At 65.5% G+C, this 223-nt stretch overlaps 1 protein-coding gene across 1 annotated transcript in view; it reads right to left on the bottom strand.

The window, feature by feature from the left end:
* The window catches only part of IGF2BP2 (insulin-like growth factor 2 mRNA binding protein 2), a 24558-nt gene extending 24357 nt beyond the window's left edge, over positions 1-201 (bottom strand). Inside the window, exon 1 of the mRNA XM_010561282.1 lies at positions 27-201. Within this exon, the coding sequence (XP_010559584.1) occupies positions 27-201 (175 nt within the window). The remainder of the gene's footprint in view (positions 1-26) is intronic.
* Between the last annotated feature and the right edge of the window lie 22 nt (positions 202-223).

Below are 223 nucleotides of genomic sequence, written 5' to 3'. Positions count from 1 at the left end.
GGAGGCGGCTGCGGCGCCTGGCTTACCCGAGAGGGTCTCGATAGCCCGGATGGCCCAGTTTTGGTCCGGGTAATCCACGAAGGCGTAGCCGGACTTGAGCAGGACCTGGCCGGCCAGGGGCAGCTTCCTCTCCCCGAAAAGCTGCTTGAGGTCGTCGGCGGTGACGGCGGGGCTGAGGTTCCCGATGTACAGCTTGTTCATCCTCCGTCGCTTCATGGGGAGC

This window comes from Haliaeetus leucocephalus, unplaced genomic scaffold (genome assembly GCF_000737465.1).
Source record: "Haliaeetus leucocephalus isolate CR32 unplaced genomic scaffold, Haliaeetus_leucocephalus-4.0 Scaffold143, whole genome shotgun sequence".
Lineage (NCBI taxonomy): Eukaryota > Metazoa > Chordata > Aves > Accipitriformes > Accipitridae > Haliaeetus > Haliaeetus leucocephalus.
The sequence above is the reverse complement of the archived record's forward strand: the minus strand, read 5'-3'. Positions and strand labels throughout refer to the sequence as shown.